The 21,587-nt window shown below is 46.2% G+C and overlaps 1 protein-coding gene across 1 annotated transcript in view; it reads left to right on the forward strand.

The window, feature by feature from the left end:
* BCAS1 (brain enriched myelin associated protein 1) overlaps positions 1–19,649 on the forward strand; it is a 101,550-nt gene extending 81,901 nt beyond the window's left edge. The window contains exons 11-13 of the mRNA XM_042930628.1: positions 5,310–5,375; positions 10,921–11,184; positions 18,635–19,649. Coding sequence (XP_042786562.1) covers positions 5,310–5,375; positions 10,921–11,184; positions 18,635–18,709 — 405 coding nt within the window. The 3' untranslated portion in view covers positions 18,710–19,649. The remainder of the gene's footprint in view (positions 1–5,309; positions 5,376–10,920; positions 11,185–18,634) is intronic.
* The last annotated feature ends 1,938 nt before the right edge of the window (positions 19,650–21,587 follow it).

A 21,587-nucleotide genomic window follows, 5' to 3' on the forward strand; every position in this document is an offset into this window, starting at 1 on the left:
CAGTAAGGACCTGAAAATACAGACAACATCCGACTCATCACTGAGCTCTTTATTTTTTATTTTTTGAGCCAAATAAGTGAATGTGTCAAACTGATTTGCTGCCCCATGGCAATGTGACTCATGGTTGCATATTTCTTTTAAACTAAGCGCATTGCCCAGTTCACTTCTAAGAGATGTTTTTCTTTCCGGAAATTAACCTCTCGTAAAAATAGAAATGAAGAGAATATCATTTTTCAAATAAGTATACTTCAGGGAAAATAAACAGAGTCACATAAAGTCCTTGCACTGCATTTGACACACGTAGATATATGCCACTTCACGAAAATCCAATGGGCTCCTCCAGATTTTCAAAATACTTGCAAGAAATAGCTAAGACATCTGTCGTGCCCTACATAGGACAAGATCCTTATATGTATTAATTCAACTGTATGTCAAGAGATTGGGTATTTGAAGTGACAATGTATTTTTATAAAGTGAGTGGGTGGAGAATTATATTCATGCGCCCGCAAACCTCATAGGCAGATGAAACCATAAAGGTGGTGGATAGAAATACAGAGATAGAGATTTATAATTTGTCAATATTAATAACACCCTGTCCTGGAAAAGTGCTTTTCCTCCTCCAAACCATTATCACACGCTGTTTCATTTAATCCTCCTCCTGTCTTTTTCTTTAGACCATTAGTTTTGTAAGAAGTCTTTGTATTAAGACTATGAGCCTTAATATTGGGCAAATGTAAGACCGAAGGGGGAGACAGCCACGCAATAATGGTCTTTTGTGGCTTACATTCAATCTATAAATCTAGTAAAGCCTGTTGAAATGTACCCTCTGGAGGAAAAAGGGGATGGTTTGTGATGGTAATTGTAAAACAAAACAAAAACAAAAACAAAAACCAAAAACAGCAGTCTCCTAGCTAAAGTTCTTGATCTCAGATTCTTCCCTGAGTATTGAACTATGAACACGCAGTTTCTCTTCAAGAAAAGGTTTCTGAAAGTAGCATTTGTGTGGGCAATTCCTGTCTCCACAGCAGCTGGCATTCCTTCCTACCCTTAAAGGGGATTCTGTGGCCATTTGGCACTCTCGGTTAATAATAATAATTAGTAAGAATGGCTGCTGTTTATGTATCACGTGCAGGCAGCATGGCCGGCACTATGCTAGCACATTGCTTGCGTTATCTCATTCATTAATGTAAAAACTCTGTGCAACACATTCCTGCCCCTCTGTGCTCAGAAGGGCATGAGGACTCAGAGTGTTTTAAGTGATCTGGTCAGGATCACAGAGCCGGTAAATGGCAGAGCCAGAATTCAAACTCAGGTTTTTGTTCATTCTAAAGCTTACTCTTATACTCATGTTATTGCGGCTTCCTGTGCTCCTGGAAAGTGATTTTCTGTGAGAGTAAAAGGAGGTAGAACAACCATCACCCCGTTTTTGTGATTCTCCTAGTAGTGTTTCCTGGGGAAACATCTTTCTGTGCTGGGCTTATCTGAAATTACAACAAGGCAAGAGAGGGGAGAATTAATACATGATTTGCATAAAGCTCGGATGTACGTTTTCTGAATATATTTGTCATTAGAATGAGAATTTACCTTGGCTGTGTAATTTTGTCTGATTGTCCAATTCCGTTTCAAGTGAGCATCTTGATAAAACACAAAGGTTGGGACGCATAGCCTTTGTTGATTCTGGATATTTCTAGCCAGTGTAGTTCCTTAGATTTGTTCCAATGAGGCAGAGCTAGTAAACAGTCTTGCTGATAGACTCACACTAAATTAAAATATCTGCCCAATTCTTTTTTTTTAATGTTTATTTGTTTTTTGGGTTTTTTTTGAGAGAGAGAGAGAGAGAGAGATTGCGAGAGAGAGATCAATCATGAATGGGGGAGGGGCAGAGAGAGAGAGGAAGACAGAGAAGCCCAAGCTCCATACTGTCAGTGAAGAGCCGATGCGGGGCTCAAACTCATGAATGGTGAGATCATGACCTGAACTGAAGTCAAGAGTCAGACGCTTAATCAACTAAGCCACTCAGGCGCCCCATCTTCCCAATTCTTTTAAATCTCAACTTCAGTGGGATTAGAGATCCATCAAAATACACTTGTGTTCCTTTCAAAAAAAATGTGAAGTGACCACCAAACATTTCCACTAGAATTTTGACTAAGTAATATATGTCGGAGATGCCTCAAATGTTCCTTAGAGTATCAAGCTATAGGAATGCGTGACACGGTGAAAGAAATAAAAATGACTTTATTACTATGCAAAGCTTGGATGTCACAACCAGATTCCATCTCAACACCGCAGGCTGGATGCCCTAAGGTGCTGTACTTTGGCTCTCATGAATAAAAATAAAGCTCTGGAAGAAAGTTGCTCGGTACTGAACTAGAAAATATCTGAAATTACTTGGTGGTCTTCAAACTGTTCTTTAAAGTATTAGATAGATAGTCCCTGAAAAAATGTGGGGTTCCTTTCAACAGTAGCTCTATTTTTGACAGCTGGAGAAAATGAGCGTCTGTGGTTATGGTCTTTGGACTACAAAGCCCAAAGTGAACTATTTGAATTGGTCTCTGAAAGAGGACTCAGCAAAGAGGAAAGAAGAGGGATAGAAAGAAAATGAAGGAAGGGAGGGAGGGAGGAAGGAAATTGTTCTTAACTGCTGTTATTGAAAGTACCTCAAATGGACCGAATAAGACCCTTAGTCTAAACTCACCATACAGTCACCTTTGATTAATACAGCTTTATCTGCCTCAAAATGAGAGAAAACAGAAAAACCATAGAAAAGCTTGAGGTATTCCCTTCTTCTTTTTTTTTTTTTTTTTTAAGAAACTGAACTTCTTTGCCATGATCTCCCTGGCAGCCTGAGGGGCTGTTTTCAGGACGCTTGCCTAGACCCACCGCTGCCAAGAAAGCTTCCTGATTCAATCCAATTTCTCCTCCAAAGGTTAGCAAGGAAAGGGATGGAAAAAAAACAGATCAAAACCTTAAGCTGGCAGGGGACCTACCAGATACCAAATTGAAGCCACTGAAGAGAAGTTACGAGTCTCTCTCAGGGAGGAAAGGTGGCACCAGGGCTGTGCCTCCCAGTGTCCATTCAGGTTTAGCTTAAAAAGCCACTTTGTGTGTTTGGCTGCCTGTTTTTGCCATTCAGAATTACCTGACCAACTAATGAATTTGTGACTCCATATTTCAAAGGACGCCAGGGAACGTGTTTGGGCAGGAAGGGCTCCTAATGACGGCCTGAATTCTGGAGGCAAAGGAAATCCCAAAGCGGTAAAACCTTTGGATGGGGCGAGGAGGCTGACTGAACTGTTTATAGGGAGAGAAACTGTAAGCAAGAGACTCCATTTCTTTTTCTACATGTTCTCAAGCAAAACTGGCCCTTGTAGAGCAATGGAAAAGACTCAAGAGGAAGAAAAAAAACCCACTTTCCATCTACAAGGATCTAAAGTTTATGTAGAGGACAAACAGATCTTTCTTTGCCTTTGGGTTGAACACCTTGGTGAAGCCCATGAGGTAATGTCCCTAAGAAAAGTATCTGGAACTTCCAGATCCCAGGGGTTCAGGCTGAAGAAAGATCGCTCCCATTCCTAACCAATTAAAAAGCTTGCATCAAGGTTCTATGCTATGCCAAGCTCTGTAAAGGTTGTTTCTGAGGTAGGAAAGGACCTGGAAATTCCCATTCTGTGTGAAACCACTGACGGTCCTAGTGGGACTACTGAATCAGAGCAGTACCAAGTAATATTTAAAGATGAGCATGATTGACCTCTGAGGGTGGGCACGTCCCACAGACCTCCCTATTGGAGATTCGTCAACCCGCATCTTATCCAAGCTCCTGCCATTTTTCTAAATTGGGGAGCTTCATAGTGGACGCTCGATACATATGGGTTCATTGAATGGTATCTCCTGCCTTATAGGGGAGGCAGTTAAGAGGGTGGAATAGAGTGATTGCCCGGAGTCACATCCTGACTCCCTAACATGCTAGTTCCGTGACCCATGCTAGTTTCTCTGAGCTTCCATTTTCTTGACTATAAAACGAGGAAAAGAACACTATTCCTCTATCTTGAGGCTCTGCATGATGAATAAATGAACCAGTGTGGGTTACTGCCTCACTGGAGCGCCTAACCCTTAGTAAGCACTCCAGGAAAAGTTAGCTTTCATAAATAACAATTTTTATTATCTTTACTAATAGGACTACCATACCCCAGATGACAGAGGCATATAATATTAATCGATCAAAAAATTATTTGAGTGCCTTTGATGTTGTTAACTGTTCTCTGATGCAGGTGTTATGGATCCTTGCCATCTGCTGGCAGAACAGCTAAGATAGTTAACAGTGGGATCTGAAGTCTTCCTGTTTGCCCCCCATTGCTTAACCTGTTTCCTACACCCCCTCCCTCCAGCAGGGGAGGAGGAGATGATTAGCGATGACTTAGTGGTTTAATGTGGGAATGAAACCTGAGTCAAAATTGTTGATAAGAGCGGAGCAGTTCATTACCGGATTTCTTAGGTGCTTTATCGGGCAACGGGCATCGGGCACAGAGCATCACCGAGTCCATAGTTGAACCTGCAGTCCCCAGTATTGGTCGGCGTTTGTCTATACCAGTTAGCTGAAAGCAGTGATGCTCACACTGAGACGTGTCTCACCTGAAGGGCTTGTCAAGTACAGGTGGCTCGGCCCCAGCCCTGAGAGTTTCTGACTCTGTGGATCTGGAGTGGTTCTCAAGAATTGGTACGTCTAACAAACTCCCAAGTGATGCTGAAAGCTGTGGTCCCAGGAACGTGCTTTTAGAGCCTTTCGCCGAGAGTCAGTTTTAAGGAGCCAAACCTATGAATTCAGCCTGTCCAGCTCTGTCACTGATGCCACAGGCCACAGGGGTCACTAAAATGGAAAAGAGGGTGTTCCACATGCCCCATGTCTCTGCTAGAGGAAAAAACACAAGGAAACATCACCACCTATGTGTTACCAAGAAAAGCCTACCAATGGTTTAATTGTTCATTCATTCAATACATTCAGCCACCTCCTGGTTCCAACATTAGCACACTGATCATCATTTATTTATCCCAGAATTCCCTAACCCCAGGGTTTAAGACTTACGTTGTTGTTGTGATTTGGGGAAGCCAACACTCGAATGTAATCGGACTCTGGTTGGAAGCCACATGGAAATCACGCATCTCAGTTGGTCTAGTTGGTCTTCCAACTGCAGAAGTTGACGTTGCATCTCAATCATGAATGACCGAGGTCAGCCATTCCAGAACTCCCCTTGCCTTGTCCATGTTGCTGTGCTTGTAGTAGCTGAAAGGCCATTGTCTGTTTGTTATTTTAGTCAGTGAAAGGGGATGAAGGGATCACCCACTCAGAAGAAATAAATGGGAAAGACTCCAGCTGTCAAGTAAGTGACCTGTCAACTCTGTTCGGTGGTGGGGTTAGCCTGCATGCTCTTACTTCTTTCTAGCCTAGTTCCCAATGCAATTCTCAACCACAAGGCGGCTCATTTACCGACTCTAGGTTGAGCGCTTGCTGTACCTGAGGCACTGTCTTGGGCTCTACAGACACATGCACGAACAGGCTCGAGTTTTCAGCTATTTCTTATTTAACACTTACTTTTCCACCTCTTCTCCACAGAGCAAACCCCTTCCCATCCTTCAAGTCTTGTCCTGAATGTCCCCTCCTCAAAGAGATGTCCTATTTCCACCCATCATTGTTGTGTCTTGTTCTTTTACTTCGTGGAATTTATGACACGTTGTAGTAAGTCATCTGTCTACTCGTTATCCGTCTCCTCTACCCCTTTCTTTCTGTGTCTGGAGCAAGGGAGGGGCCTCTTCTAATTTTCCATCACACTGCGTGGTGCCTGGCATATAGTAGGAGCTATTTCTTTGAAAAACGAGTGAAGAAACATGGGATCGTGTGGTTTTTTCCATTATTTTCTCCACTCTAGAGAAACACAGCTAAGACATGTTGATAACTCCACATATTCATTTCTTTAAATGGGGTCATCTCATGCTCCATACCCTATTTTATAACCTGCACTCTTTCTTCACTTAAAAACACACCTCCACGAAAATCTCAACAAGTATCCTTCAACTAATTTTTGCAACACAGAGAACTGGTTAAGAACAGAGCTGCTGGCTCAGATTGCCTGCGTTTGAACCCTGGCTTTGCTATCTTTTACCTGTGTGACTGAAAACAAATTACCCAATGTCTCCGTGCCTCAGTTTCCTCACCTATATCACAGAGCTAGGAAAAGCACTGCCTCACGGCACTGTCATACTTAGATGAGTCAGTGCACGTAAAGCACCTGGAAGTCCCAGCACGGAGGACGCGATGAATGTTAGTGGCCGTGCGAATCAGCACGGGCTGCCATACCAACTGTCATAGATGGAGTGGTTTAACAACGGAAATTTGTTTTCTCACAGTTTTGGAGACTGGAAAATCCAAGATCAGGATGCCAGCAATGGTTTGGTTCCTGGTGAGGAGAGCTCCTTCCTGGCTTTCTCATAGCCACCTTCTCACTATGTCCTCACATGGTGGCTTTTATAGGGACACTAATCCTATTGATCAGGGCCCCATCCTTCTGACCCCAGTTAACCTTAATTACTTTCTTACTCCAAATACTTTCACACTGGGGGTTAGGGCTTCAGTCTGGGGAGCCATAGCAGTTGCTATTGTTTTGTTACTGTTACTTATTATGCGGCTGATAAGAAATTACCACCCTACAGTATTTGTTCTTATCACACACGCAAATGGACAGCAGCGACTACCATTCATTATATTTCCATGACCATAATACTTGGATTATCCTATATATTCCAACAGGGAATATATTGCTTTTTGCTGCATTCAAATTATTTCTGTTTTTCTTTTTCAACTTCCTGCTGTGCTTGTCCCCAAACGTGTTCTCCGGACCCACTGGGTCCGGACCTCACTGGGAACCCAACACTCCTCGAGTTAACTATCTTGGAAACACAATACATGTACTTTATTCCATATGAAAGTTTTAAACATAATTGTACATTTTTGTCTAGAATGTGAACGTGAAACAGTTTTGCCGATCGTCTTGGATGCAGACTTGAGGAGACAGATGTGTGATCCTTGAGAGAATGATAAATGCTTTGTTTAATTTGGGGGATGGGAAGAGACATTCTCTGTTCCCTTCAGAATTGTCCTCTCAGAGTTACAAAAAGTCTCGGGTGATGATTCTAGGAAAAGGAGCCCAAGGCAACTCCCAGTTGAGGTGTGCCTCAGGGTCTGAATCAAACGGGATGTTCCCATGACCTTGTCCCCCAACTACCAGCCAGTGTCACTCAGTTCTACAAGAGGATACACTCAAGATGGCTCAGATGAGAATAATTTGTGTGATAAATCCTGAGACAGAGTCAAATCCCAAGCAAAGATTTTAAATCATCTACATTTAATGACGAAGCAATCATCGCACAGTTTAGATTCTTAGCTTACTCTGAATGTAAGGAACCAGCCATCTGTTATTTCCAGGAGTTAGTGTCTAAGCCATTAAAAAGAACATTTAAGCCCTAATAGCAGTGGTGTAATTATGCGGTAAATGGACCTGATCCACTGAAAGCGCCCCTCCTGAAAAAAATCAATGTCCCGTGAAAGCTATTGACGTGTGGGCACTTCTCACTCCCCACCCCGCAATGATTTGCCGAGGGAAATAGTGTAGAAACATCTGGAAGGCAAGTTGCCGGTCATCCATTCAACCCTTTTTGGTGGAGACTTACTATGTGTCAGACGAGGTGCTGGGGATAAAGCCACGGAGGACAGAAGAGTGCTGTTCTCCAGAGCTCCCCTTCCAGCAGAGGGAGGCAGACGGAACGTTCTCAAGTGAGCCAAGAAACCCCCAAGATTAATGCAAGCATGAAGGAAACACAGCCGTGTTTTGTAAGAGAGGGGTAGATTGTCTAAACAGGGGCCACTGCCCCAGGGAGGTGACATCTAAGCTGAGACTTGACGGGAAAGAAGTGGCTGTCACGTCAAGCCCCGCAAACGTCCTGAGCAGGAATTACAGCAAACGTGAGGCCCCCGTTTTGAGAATAAGCTTGTTCACGGAAGAAGAGGAGACCGTGTGGTCGGAGCAGAAGGAACAGAGGAAAAAGGGATTAGAGGCGAGGTTGGGGAGGCCCAGGGACACTCCACTCAACAAACATTTGCCGAGTCCCTTGTCTGCCCCCGGCTCTCGGACCCACACGGAAAGAATCTGTCAGGAAGGATCACCGTGGACAACGTTGGGTTGGGATGACGGACTCTTCTCAGTCGGCCTGGGTACGCACCATGAGGTACGATGAGGCCACCGTGAGGTACGATGTCTTCTGTGACTGCCCCACAGATGAGGAAGCTGAGAGACCCAACAATTCATTCCAGGTCACCCAGCAAGGGTGTGAAGGGACCCAGAGCCCACCGTGTGCTTTCGGCTGCAGACGCTAAGCCCTTAGCCAATAAGTGGATCTCAAATCTTCTATACGACAAAAACTGTCAACGCGGTGAGCAGGTGGCTTGTGGCCTTTCTGAAGAGCATCACGGCGGGCGTTTCTGTCTCCTTGTGCAAGGGTACCTGCTCTTGGGGCTTTGTTGCCCTTGGACCTCTGTGTCTTGACTTTTGCTACGACTTTGGCACATGGGGTCTGACGGAATCGCTCAGCATCTTTGGGATGCCCTGGGTGTTTCCTTTCTCCAAGGAATCCTGCCCTCCACGGGGCTGCGACCTACGGAGCCTTTGGGGACGGGGCAACCTTCTCTCTTCTTGCTTATTTCTCAGGGCTACACTTGATACTGAGGGGGAACTTTGTCCGAGAACTTCTTAACTGGGGGACAGTATGTAACTTTTACAAATCATAAGTTGTGAGCATGTATTCTGTGTGTCCCATGCGGCCCCCGGGGGTGCTGGGGCTGTGGTTTTCTGTGAGCAGGGCTTTAAAACTTCTTTTAAATAATTTATTTATTTTTAAAATTTACATCCAAGTCAGTTAGCATGTAGTGCCACAATGATTTCAGGAGTAGATTCCTCAGTGCCCCTGACCCATTGAGCCCATCCCCCCTCCCACACTCCCTCCAGGAACCCTCTGTTGGTTCTCCATATTTATGAGTTTCTTATGTTTTGTCCCCCTCCCTGCTTTTATAGTATTTTTGTTTCCCTTCCCTTAGGTTCATCTGTTTTGTATCTTGAAGTCCTCATATGAGTGAAGTCATATGATTTTTGTCTTTCTCTGATAATTTCACTTAGCATAATACCCTCCAGTTCCATCCACATAGTTGCCAATGGCAAGATTTCCTTCTTTCTGATGGCCGAGTAATACTCCATTGTATATATATATATCCCACATCGTCTTTGTCCATTCACCCATCGATGGACATTTGGGCTCTTTCCATACTTTGGCTACTGTTGATGGTGCTGCTATAAACATGGGGGTTCATGTGTCCCTTGGAAACGGCACCCCTGTATCCCGAGGATAAATGCCTAGTAGTGCAATTGCTGGGTTGTAGGGTAGTTCTATTTTTAATTTTTTGAGGACCCCCCCATTCTGTTTTCCAGAGTGGTTGCACCAGTTTGCATTCCCAGGGCCTTAAAGCCTTGAAGTCAGTATCTTAAACTTGACATATTTTGCATTTAAAACAATTCCTTTTCAAGTTTCCATGTGAAAAATACAAGATTTCACAGCACTAGGGCCGCAATCCTGTAGAGCATCTGGCTGGGTCGGAACAGCCATTGCCCCTTTAAACAGGGCATGTGATAAGTCGCCACAATCCCCTCCAACTCCAGTTTTCTCCCCAACATCAAAGCCGGCGTTGCTTGAACTGGTGTTTTTCTTACACTAGAAAAATAGTTCTTATGTCGCTTTCCCAATGGGGGTGTAAAGTCTCCATGTGATTATTCTTACCCCAGGCCTCTGGCATGTTTTAATTTATCTGTGTGGCCCCCAACGATGGGAAAAAGGCTTCTACTTCACAGATATTTTGTTATCTGTAATTTACCTAGCATTTGCTAGAATTTTGGATTTTACAGCTTCCTCCCTCGGAATTATAAGGAACCAAGCAGGATTGCAAAAATTTCTCTGTAGCATGAAAGCTGTACATTCAAAACTAAAAATAAAACACTCCTCTTCTTTCACCACTGTTTTATAAGTGAAAGCACACTTTCACACCAGAAACCACGATAGACGTAATCAGAAGAAAAGAATAGGCATCACCCAGAAAAGAGTTGTAAGTGGAAGAAACGCTCTCAAAGCTGGCTTAAGCTCAAAAGGGCTTCAGGAACAGCTAGATCCAGGGACATATGTGATACCATCAGCTTATAGACTCTTCCTCTCTCTCTCTCTCTCTCTCTCTCTCTCTCTCTCTCCATCTCTCAACTTTGCTTTCCTATTGGCTTCCTTTTCAAGCAGATTTTTTTCCCTAGAGATGGTGCTGGTCTTGGAAGCTACACCTTCAAACCCAATGGAAAGAGGGCCGACCTCTCTCTTGATTGATTTAGCAAAGCTCTGCGATTGGCTCAGTTTCTAATGTGTGTTCAGCCACTCTGAACCAATCACAGCAGCCCAATCACGTGCAAGGCTCTGATATCGCCAGGCCCCAGCCACAGGGGTGGAATAAGTTTGTCTGACATGAAAGAGAGGAAAGGGAATCCTGGTTCCCCAAGGAAAACGCAAGTTGTAGTCCCAGGAGAGGGAGGAAAGAATACTGGCTGGGAAAGCATAAATTAGTGAGTGAATTATTAGATAAACAAATAAACATCCCCTACTGTGACCTTGAACCATAATGAGGATTCGCACATTTTTTCTTAATTTTTTCCCCCATCTCGTCCAGGATGCATGAAAACGTAGACACCCTCCAACACTTGAACACCTCCGTTTTGACACGTTTATTCACCTGCTATGGAGACTTGTCTTGCAGCTACTAAATATGCGTTTTGTTTGAACTTGCTGTAGACATCGGACTCCGCGGAGAAGGTCATCACGCCCCCGGAGCCGGAGCCGGCAGGGGCGGGCCAGAAGGGCAAGGAGGGTTCCTCCAAAGACAAGAAGGTGGCGGCTGAGGGGAACAAGCAGAAGAACAACAAGCAGGACGCCAAAGAGCCCGCCCAGTGTGTGGAGCCGGCCGTGGTGGAGGTGAACTCACTGCAGAACGGGGACAAGTCCCAGAAGAGACCGGAGAAGCGGCGACAGTCCCTCGGCGGCTTCTTTAAGGGCCTGGTAGGTGGATTGTGCGACTCTTCTTTCTGGGATCTTGGGCCGGAAGTGTGGTGCCCGCCTTCAGGGAGGGACTGGCTTGGACATTGGCCCCACAAATACTGACGGAGCACCTTCTATGTGCCAGGTGCTGTGCTAGGCACGCAGAGCGAGGTGGACACAGACATCACCCACCTGCAGGGTGTGGATTGATGGGGGCGGGAGTACTGAGTGCAGGGAGAGCCAGGAGGTGAAGGGAACCTGAGCATGAGGATGTGGCCCTGCCCTGAGGTTGAAAGGAGTATCGGGGAAGGCTTCTCAGAAGAGGTGAGCTCTAAGGTGGGGCCTCAAATTAGCCTGTGCAGGAGGAGGCAAGGGGAGGTCTGAAGGCGCAGTGTGTTCCTGCCTATGGAACAGCAGGTGCGTGGGGGTGCTGGAGAGACAGCACGGAAGCGAAGTTCAGTCTGGCTGGAAGAGAGCATAGGAGGCAGGCACGGGTGGTGATAAGGAGCACCAGGGTTGGTCTGTGGCCAAAGGGAGACCCGAAGTGTTTAAACCAGGAAACTGCTGTGAGCCCGATCTTGGGTGTTGGGGATATACAGGCGACCAAAAATTAGCTCCTTCCTTCCAGAGAGGCCTACACAGGGGTGAGCAGAGGCCAGACATTCAATAATCGATTAACCTTTGGGTTATTTGTGTCTATTCGGTTCTTCTCCGTCTCCTGCCCGAGACTGTTAGCCTTGGGAGGGCAGTGGCCATACTGTCACGGGCAGACGTGCAGTCCTCCGCAGCGTGGTGGGTAGAGCATAGTAGACACCCCGTAAGTGTTTGTTGAACAGATGAAGGCGTAGATGAAGTGAAATACGACGCCGGTAAATGTTTTATTATATAAGTCCTGGCAAACAAGGAGAGTCTAAAGGTCGTTAATCAAATGATAAGCGCGGTAATCAAGCATCCATTCGCAGAAGCCACAAGCGGAGTCATACCTAGACCCCGCGGGAATGTGGCTGGAGCCCATAGAGGAGGGCACGGAAATAACATTGAGAGTAGCCGTGGGGCCGGGGTTCACTGGGGTAACCTTCATGTCGTGATAGAGCTGGGGGTAGGGACATGGTCTAGGATGTGCCCGAGACCAACTGATCGCTCCTGATTGCCCTGGTCCCTGAATATCTGTTGGTATTGTTGACTTCCGACAGATGGAGGCTGGAGAGTCCGATGGTTCCCCTGGGCCCAGCTTTGGTCTCCAAATATCATCTGTGGGAAGCCTGTTAGAAATGCAGCGTCTCGGGCCCCAAGTTTAAAGTCTTAAGATAAATGCCATCACATTTCCATCTGGTCTCAGTGTGTGTATAGAACCTCAATGTGAGGCAATGCCCGAAGTCAAGCTCTGGGGCTGTTTGGAAAAGGGAAGCCTGGCCCAGAGTCCCTCCGTCACCCCCAAGTCTCCAGTGAAAAGCTCTTCTCCAGTTCTTAAGAGGTGAAGGAGACCAACCACCAAAGGAGGGGGTGTCTGAAAGATTGATCGTGCTTTGGGTGGTTTTGCTGGAAAATTTGTCTCCATTCTCAGGTCTTGCTCCTTGGAGAGGAGTGTAAACCCTAATCGCACTTTTCTAGACATTTCCAAACCGACTACTACTTTGGCCCAAAGTTCTGGTTGAACCATTCCCTGCCAAACCACAGTGCACAGGGCAGCATAGGGCATGGGGAGGGTGCTGTTCTAGAAAGGTTCTGAGCTCACGGGCCCAGTCTTTCTTGTTGGTTTTGGTTGGTTTTTTGGGGGGGTTTCTTTTCTTTCTTTTTTCTTTGTTTTGGTCGGAGGCTCATGGGGGTGTTCTCTGCATATCCCCTTACCCATGGCACCCCTGGACGTGACAGGATGGCTCTCGTCCAATGGTTCTGAATCAGTGATTTTATTTGTGGGGGACGCTGGGCAACGTCAGAGACCGATTTGCTCGTCACAACTAGGAGTCAGTGCTATTGGGATGTTGTGGGTAGAGACCAGGGACCTTGCTAAATGTCCCATAGTGCACAGAACAGCCCTCCATGACAAAGAGGTATCCAGCCCAAAGTGCCAATGGTGCCACGTAGGACAGTAGAAAGGACAGAACGGTGCCGAGGAGTCTGTGCCGTGAAGACAGGCAGCTTCACTTACTCGAGTCCTAGACCTACCACTTCCTACCTGGCTGTGTGACCTTGGGCTAATCACGTAACCCCTCAGAGCCTCCGGTGTCCCTTAAGCAAAACTGAGGTGATGATTACAGCTACCATTTGAGGGTTCCCATGAGAATCAAATGCATATATGCCCTACGGGGGGCGCCTGGGTGGCTCAGTCAGTCCCACTCTCGATCTCGGCTCAGGTCATGGTCTCACAGTTGGTGGGTTTGAGCCCCGCGTTGGGCTCTGTGCTGACTGTGTGGAGCCTGCCTGGGATCCTCTCTCTCCCTCTGTCTCTGGCCCTCCCCCGCTCGTGCACTCTGTCTCTCTCAAAATAAATAAATAAACGTAAATACACACACAGACGCACACACACACATGCACACACCCTACTGGATCCAGCACCTGGCACGAAGCAGGAGTTCTGTAGTAGACGCTCTCATCTCCCTGGCAAGTTTTATGGGACCTTCCGTGTGGACTGGAGCTTAACCCCCAGCAAAGGGGGGACATCAGCCCACGTGGCTCTCACCTTAAACCCCCCCCAGGACTCCTTTCCCTGCATTCCCTTCTCCCTCCGTTCACTGCCACCTCTCTCTCTCCCTCCCCAAGACCATCTGCCCCAGTCAGTTCCCCAAGTTCACCGCCAGCCAATCCCTGCTCGCTCTGTGCCCTCCCAGCGAGGTGGTCTCTGCTCCGCTCCTTCCTTCCCCCTCCTCCAGCATGCTGCCTGAATTCTAACAGGGAGCAGCCTCCTGAGCAGTTCATGCGACGTCTGAAAAGAACTGGAAGGAAGCCTTTAGAACTCGGCAGGTGCAGCTGTTTGCAAGCGTTTGGTTTTTGAGCAGAGGGACTTCGTTCACAAAGCAACTGAGAACCTTCACGCGTGTGCGTGCGTGTGCATGTGGGTGTATACACACATACGTGTGGACATAGAAACACATCTACTTGACCAACACGGAGCCCCGATTGCAGGGGGAGTGGGCTCCCCACGCCGTCTTGCCCAAGAACCCCCTAGCTGGTGGCCCCCCCATCTCTGCCCCTGTGGGAGCCCCTGAGACACCTTTATGTAGCGTTAGAAGATTCTGTGCCGTCCCATCTGCACGTCTTACAGAGGAGGCGGTGGCGATTGGAAAGAAGGCAAGGCCCGCTCTTCGTTCCCCAGGGGCCCCTACCTGTCATCGTTGCCCGTCTCCCCTGGGCACAGGCTGAACTGAGGCTTGTGACAATTAGCTCCGTTACTCCGCCCAGGGCTTGGAAAGAGCAGTGGTGGACGGGATGGAGCCTGGACGACAGGTGATCTGAGGTCCGGATTCCCAGTCCAGGTGGCCAGTCCGCTGCTACATAAGCTGGCCCTGGCTTATCTTGGAGCCGGTTTGCACATCTGTAAGACTGGCTACTAATCACTGCCCCCCCTCACCGGGCTGCTGAGAGGGACCCGGTGGCAGTGGATTTGGTTCGGCTGGTTGTAAACCGTGAAGCACCGTCCTGATACACCAGGCAGGACAAAGGTGGCCTCCAGGGGCTCTGATCGCCAAAGTCCATGCCTGAGGCGGCCAGAGGGGGAACGTATGTGAGCGAAGAGACCTGGGAGGGGTCTGTGGCAACTGGAAAAGCAGAAAAACTGCTTTTGGGAGGGGTCTGTGGCAACTGGAAAACCATCTAAAAGGGGGCACCGCCCCTCGGTCCCAGTCATTTATCGCCTTGCAGGTTTATGGGTCCAATATGGCAGGTCTTCTCGCTTTTCAAGAGAGAAGAACAAAAGTGCGGATGGTAATGTGAAACATTTCATTTTTATTTTTTTTAATGTTTTTTACTTAGTTTTTGAGCGAGAGAGAACACTAGTTGGGGAAGAGCCGGGGGGGGGTGGGGCGGACAGAGGATCTGAAGTGGGCTCTGTGCTGAGAGCAGAGAGTCCGACGTGGGGCTCAAACTCACAAACCAGGAGATCATGACCTGAGCCAAAGTCAGACGGGCCACCGACCGAGCCACCCAGGTGCTCCAAGGCATTAATCTCTAAATGTCAGCATTTAACTTAAAACCTAAAAGAAGAAAATCTGTTTGTCATAACCCATTTACAAGCCAAGTTCAGCTCAAGACAGCCACTTAGCGAGCTGAGTTTGATAGACTCAGCCCATCAAGACCCTCAGCACTGGGGCGCCCGGGGGGCTCAGGTGGTTAAGCATCTGACTCTTGATTTTGGCTCAGGTCATGATCTCACAGTTCATGAGTTTGAGCCCCGCACCGGGCTCTGCACTGACAGCACGGATCCCGCTTGGGATTCTCTGTCTCCCTCTCTCTCTGTCCCTCCTCTGCACATGCTCTCTCTCTCTCTCTCTCAAAATAAATAAACTTAAAAAAAAATCTAATAAAAAAATTTAAAAAGACCCTCAGTACCTGAAGGAATAGGACCTCTGGAGGCTAAGGCTGAGTGTCAGGGGGGAGGCCTGTGTGAACCAGGACAGACAGCAGCACAACGGAGGGCATGCTGGGTGACGTGGGAACAGAAGGGATCATTTTCCCCAGGGCCAGCCTAAGTCCAGCCCTCGAGAAGCTCGTCCCTGGATTTGCACCCAGCTCTACCACTCAGTGGCCGCGTGACCTTGCACAAGTCGCCTTCCTGAGTTTCAGGTGCCTTATCAACGGGCCGATTTGGTCACAGAGTTAGCCCGAATGAAATGAGATCAGATATGGCAACCTTAGAACCATCCCTGGGATGTTGTAATTTGTCAGGGGGGAACAGCGATTTTTATTCTTATGATGATTATTATGATTCTTCTTCAGTCAGCCCCTCCCTAGGCTGTAAAGAAGCAGGTGAGTGAGAGGCCACCAAGTGTCCAGCAACTTTGTGACTTAGGTGTTCACGGTGCAAGGCAGACGGCCTGGCTGGGAGCCACGTAGAGTGCAGGACACGAGCTCAGGACTCAGGCACATGGGACACAGAGCTCGGGTCCACCACTTCCTGGTGGAAAACGAGTGACTTGAGCTCACTGAGCTCTCTCCTTTGAGTTGATGGTGACAGTGATGATGGGGTCAGCTCCAGAGGATGCTGGGAGGACCAGGGTGGCCTCACGAATGAGACAACAGGCTCACAGACAAGGGATTGATCAGAGGTCAGGAACCTGAGAGGGACGGAGCCGTCCTCGAGCTTTGAGTCCCAACTTTCACTACTCCGTGTTGGCCTCTCCTCTTCATCTTCCCAGATGGACACGACGTATTGCAGAGAGTAGGTGATCCATACGTGCTGTCCCGTGAATGAACGAATCCAACAAAAAGCAATCACAGTAACTCTTTTAGAGCACCTACTGTGCGACAGCACTACGCATACGCTCACATCTCCTCTGCACGGCCTCCCTGTGAAGCTCCGCTGGTAAACTTGAGGTGCACGGGGTTAAGGCAACTTGACCAAAGTCAAGCAGCCAGGAAGTGGCCGATCTGGAATTCAAAACCCAGCGATCTGATGCCAGCGGTAAACTGCACTACATTGCATTCTCTACAGAACATGCTTTCCACTGTACTACTCTGCATTACACTATGCAACATATACCGCAGTACGTTGTACTGTATACGCACCATATACGCACCCTGTGTACATCCTATGTGTTGTACTGTACTAAGCCATGCTATATTAGTAAGCCATGCTATATTCACGATACCATTACACTATTGTCCTACACTGTGTGTTGTACTATCTTATCCTAGACTGTGTATGCTCTACTATACTACATTATACGACATGATACTATGTGTATTACTAGGCTATATACATATATAGATATGCTTTATAATAGCATATTATACTATTCTACCCAATATTATACTATACTGTAGTATATATGCTATTGCATACTACACTGTGCTACATACACTATACCCTACTATATTTATTGTATTATAATCGCTTCTCGGCCTTTTGGCTAAGATCAAGTGTATTTATTGTATTATATTACCCTGTATATATATTATCTGTATTATATAATATATACTATACTATTTGTACTATGCTATACTATGCCATGCTACATTTAATACACTAGATTTCATTATATGTATACTATACAATATACACCATCTTATATTATGCCATCCTATATTACATAATACTAGCCTGTACTATGTATATATACTATACTGTATATACTTTATTATACTATATATTACACTGTACTATACAACTATATATACTTTGCTATATCACACTATCTCATATAAATGTATATATACACACACACACATATACACACCTTACTGAGATATATATACTATCCTATATTACACTATCATTGGCCTATACTACATATACTGTAAAACAGGACCAACAATAAAATACCCCTTATATATGCAGCAACATGGATGAATCGCAAATCCATTATGCTATATGACAGAATCTGGACTCAAAGGCTATGTACTCTGATTCTGTTGATATGATGTCCTGGAAAAGCAAAATTCTAGGGATGGAGACAGATCAGTGGTTGCCGGGGTCTGGGGGTTGGGGCCAGGGGTTGACTCCAAAGAGACTCAAAGGGGATCTGGGGAGTGGTTGCACTACGCTATATCTTGATTTTGGTGGTGGTGACATGACTACTTGGGTTGGTCAAGGCTCACAGAACTGTACACAAAAAGGTTGATTTTATTGTATATACATTATACTGGGCAGAAAAGGTAAAATAATAATAATAGCAATAGTAATAATGATACTTGACTCAGAGTTTATTCCATTCAGGTGGAGGAGACAGATATCAGGGCATAGATAATAAGATCATTTCAGATGGTGATTATGTTTCGTAAAAAGTTAAGCAGGGCAACGTGTTTCACAAGTGATCGGACGGGGTAACTAAAGCAAGACACAACTGTGAAGCGTTCTTCACAGCGCAGGTAGTGTTCTAAGTACCTCACAGGTATGAACTCACTTTATCTTGGAGCAACCCTCTGAGACATTGTATTGTCCCCATTTTAAAGATGGAGAAGCTGAGTTTACAGAGGTAGATAAGGGGAGCCTGTCTGGCTTAGGCGGGAGAGAACACAACTCTTGATCTCGAGGTGGTGAACTCGAGCCCCACTGGGTACAGAGATTACTTAAATAACTAAATGAAAAAAAAAGAGTTAAGTAATTTCTCCAAGATTTCGCAATGCTAGAAAGACTATAACTGGGCATTGCGCTGCAACATCTGACTGGTGGCCATTCTTTTATCCACCACTCATGAAAAAAGTGCATTTGTTTAGCTCAACACCTGGCACAGAGTAAGCGCTAAAGAGACGGCAGTCGTTGCCCTTGATGGTTCAGCCTTTCATTAGGGTGCAACTTCTTTCTATTTTTCTCCAGGGACCAAAGCGGATGTTGGACGCTCAAGTGCAGACAGACCCTGTATCCATCGGACCAGCTGGTAAAACCAAGTAAACAAATTACTACAGTTCCCACCAAGTTGTCCTGCACCAAGATGTCTTCTCCCTACTCCGTTTCCTCCCCCAGCCCACTCCATGTACATAGTCTTCTTCTCGTGGCCATCAAATGAAATTCTGCCTACAAATTAAGCCTGAGCTGTTGTATATTGAGGTGTATTATTTACGTCTCGGGTCCAATCTTTTCCGGTAAATGACCGTAAAGATGGTTTAGCAGGTTAACCGGTTAGGTCAGAAGAGTTGAAGGTTGCCAAGCAGAGAGCGGAGGGGGCGGAGGAATGCATCCTGGCGAAGTTACGAAACGTGGCAGTGGTGAGTAAGTTGCAGAGGGAATTAAGTTCTGTAGTACGTGCAGGCTCCTCTTCTGAGCTCCAAGAGGAGAGACAAAAATCCGGTTAAGTTCACATTTGGAGGAGGGACAACATGGGCTCTGTGCCGGGAGGTTGCCAATTTCCTGAAATGGAATGTGTGGGGAATGGAAAAGGAATGAATACGAGTCGCTTTTCGAATAGGGTCCTTGAAAGTTATTGATGAGAGGGAAAAGATTGACCGCAGAGGGTTTGAAATGATTTGGGAAGACGGCTGTGCTCAGTGATGAGGGCAAGGATTACAACTTCAGGGGAAAAAAAAAAAAAAGGCACAAAATAAATGAAGTTGCAAGTTTACTTTGCGACACAAGGGGGCACCGAGGTCTCCGTTTTAATCCTGCGTCCTGTACTAGCAAAGATTTGGTCTCCGCATCTTACATTATTAATGCTTCTCAGATGGCTGAGGGACTTCCTTCATCTGTTCTGTCTGACACTTATCTCAAAGTCTGTCTGTAATTTCCTAATGTTTCAGGATGTGCTCCGATAAAACCCTCCCCATAACCCCAGTTAATAAAAAATTTCCAGAAGATTATTCAAATACCCGAGGTTTTTTTTTTTTTTAATACGTGTACAGAGGAGTAAATAGGACCATGAGTCTATTAAAATGTAATTCAAAGTAGCATATGATTGATTGATATCATGTATACTGTACCTTTCTTTTTCTGATTTAATAAAAAAAATACATTTACATCTAAAGCATCTTTTAATTTTCAACTTTTAAAGCAGGTCTCTTGTCCTCTCTGAGACACCTTCATCTTCCACAGCATGAAATCAGTGCTCTTCCTCCATTTTGTTTTCCTTCGCAGATGCTTCTAGATTTTTTCCCCTTGTATATGGGCACGTACACATGCAAATGTGTACACACATATATTTGCATGCACACACTCCCACTTACATAAAAGTCCTGCCTTAGGCCAGGCTGCCTGGAGTAGAGCCTGAGATAGGGATTCAGAAGCATGTGACATGCTTCTGGTCCAGGGAGGACCAGGAGGGGGGAGGGAGAGGAAGTGAACAACAGGGCAGGGGAGGGAGCTGAGCAAGGATTGGTCTCAGCTGGAGTTGAGTTCCATCCTGATCCCTCAGGGGGCTCTGGAGCCAGAATTGCACACTGCAGTTGGGTTCTATCTTGAGCCAAGGGGGTCAGCCTTTGTACCCTTGTTGATGAGTCAGGGGCCACCCTGGGAAGCGGTGGGACAGGCCCGGTGCTCCCACTAAGCTGAGAAGCTGGGATCCCATAACAGCTAGAGGAGAGGGGCTGGGCAGAGTCCATTACAGATATGCACATGATATTCAGATATGTGTTCATTCCCACGTAGGGACACGTCCATACATATAAACATGCTTTATATGCAGAAATGCACAAATGCATGCACGCATTCATACTTCTATATTACATACAGGAATAAATTCATGAACATATCCATAATCACACATACAAACAGGCACGTGTAGCAAACACAGATTCGCACATACGCGCTGGCTTGTGCAAAGCCGTCACGCGTTGATCTGAAGTAAACATTGAATATGCTCTTCTGACAAGTCTTACATTAGGAAAATAAAACCATTGCTTTGGCCAAAAAAAAAAAAAGAAAAAAAAACAAGGCACTTGGAAAATGCATTCAGGAAAAAAATGGTATCTCTAAAAAAGCAGATGGGGGGGAGGGCGTGGCGTCGGCTGCTGCTGTGGCCAGCTAGCTGTCAGCGTGGATGCCCATTGCTAGGTTTCAAATAAAGATCAGAGGTCTTTTCCTTGCAGCTTTCCCTTTAGCCTCTTCGGATCTGCTGCTCCAACCTGGAGATCAGTGTCTGTGACTCACCCGGTTGAGAATGACCTCATGCCGCCTCCTGTCTGAATGCTTAACTTGGCGCAAATCGGGAAAAAGTCCTTTGGGGAAGCCCTTACTGGCTGGGTGACTTTCCTCCACCAACATCATCATAGAACACAGGGCCAGGCAGCTGTTTATTCCTTTGTCCCCAAACGCCAGGGGGGGCGCCTAGTGTGACCTTTGGTGAGCTCTGGGCCATAGTCATCCATTGAGAAAGGTGACAGTTTCATTTGCAAGTTTCACCTCGCTGGGCACAGGGGCTTTTTGCCCTGATGAGAAATGCCCCCAGGCAGGGCTGAGTCACTAATGCAGAAGGAGCCCTCCTCCCATCCCCCCCACCTCCCTGGATTTAAAAAAAAATCTTAAATGAGTTCTTTGCTGAGAACCTCTCTGCAAACCCAACACTTTCTGTAACAGTTTCATATCGTCCTGGCCAAAAAAAAAGAGAGAGCAATCTTTTAATGAAATTGCTTTGGTTTTTTTGTTATTGTCATTTTTAAAAGGCAAGAAAACTGAAGCCAGAGTAGACTCGGAAAATGACTTATTTGGGAGATTTGAAATCTAGTAGTAGCCTCAGAAGTGCGTTAAAACCCCATTTTTGAGTTTTGAGGGTTTGCTGTGTGTGTGTGTGTGTGTGTGTGTGTGGTTTGTGTGGTGTATTTTTGTTTTGTTTTTTAGTTGG

This window comes from Panthera leo, chromosome A3 (assembly GCF_018350215.1).
Source record: "Panthera leo isolate Ple1 chromosome A3, P.leo_Ple1_pat1.1, whole genome shotgun sequence".
Lineage (NCBI taxonomy): Eukaryota > Metazoa > Chordata > Mammalia > Carnivora > Felidae > Panthera > Panthera leo.